Here is a 687-nt window from a genome sequence, read left to right as displayed (position 1 = left end):
GTGTACCGCCAGCTCTTCCTGGCCTCCACCGGCCACAGCCTGTCCCAAGGGCTGCGAGACCGTGCCCAGAAGCTGATGAGGTGAGTACATGGTGGGTAGCCAGCCCCACACCCACCTCTGCTGGGGCTAAGGGGATCCCGGCCTCTCACTGCACCCTTTCTTGGCAGAGAGAAGCTGCTGGACTGGCGCGACTTTCTGCTGGTGAAGAGCAGGCGCAATATCACCATGGTGTCATACCCGTCCCTACATCTGGGAACCCAGCCCGGCAAGGAGGGGTCCCCAAGGGGGTAGCAGAGGTGGGAGTGGGATCCTGTCCCCCCAGCACCAGGCTCAAGGGGAGGAGTGTGGTGGGTGAAGGTGGTTTTCCCAAGGCTCAGAGGCTGTCTTGGAAGGGCACCAAAGTTGTTGGACACCCTTAACCCACCCTACGTACCTGGAGGACTTTCCTGGCCTGGTGCACTTCATCTATGTGGACCGCACGGCCGGGCAGATGATGGCACCATCGCTCAGCGTGACAGAGAAGTCCAGCTCAGAGCTGGGCAAGGGCCCCCTGGCCACCTTCATCAAGAGGAAGGTACTGCTCATGGGGCTAGGGGTGGGATGGGGACCACAGAGGGGGGTGATGGTTGGAGGGTTTTCTGCTCAGGCTTCAGGTACCCCTTGTCCCCCAGGTCTGGTCCCTGATTG

The 687-nt window shown here is 61.4% G+C and overlaps 1 protein-coding gene across 1 annotated transcript in view; it reads left to right on the top strand.

Annotated features, from left to right (window-relative positions):
- Positions 1 to 687, top strand: part of HPS1 (Hermansky-Pudlak syndrome 1) — a gene marked incomplete at its 5' end in the record, with an annotated part of 3,953 nt that overhangs the window by 2,513 nt on the left and 753 nt on the right. Inside the window, 4 exon segments of the mRNA XM_009710050.1 lie at positions 1 to 80; positions 168 to 233; positions 430 to 574; positions 672 to 686. The exon segment at positions 1 to 80 is cut by the window's left edge and continues 15 nt beyond it. Coding sequence (XP_009708352.1) covers positions 1 to 80; positions 168 to 233; positions 430 to 574; positions 672 to 686 — 306 coding nt within the window.

The sequence above is a fragment of the Cariama cristata genome, unplaced genomic scaffold (assembly GCF_000690535.1).
Source record: "Cariama cristata isolate BGI_N322 unplaced genomic scaffold, ASM69053v1 scaffold24860, whole genome shotgun sequence".
NCBI lineage: Eukaryota > Metazoa > Chordata > Aves > Cariamiformes > Cariamidae > Cariama > Cariama cristata.
This window is presented reverse-complemented; position numbering and strand designations above follow the sequence as displayed.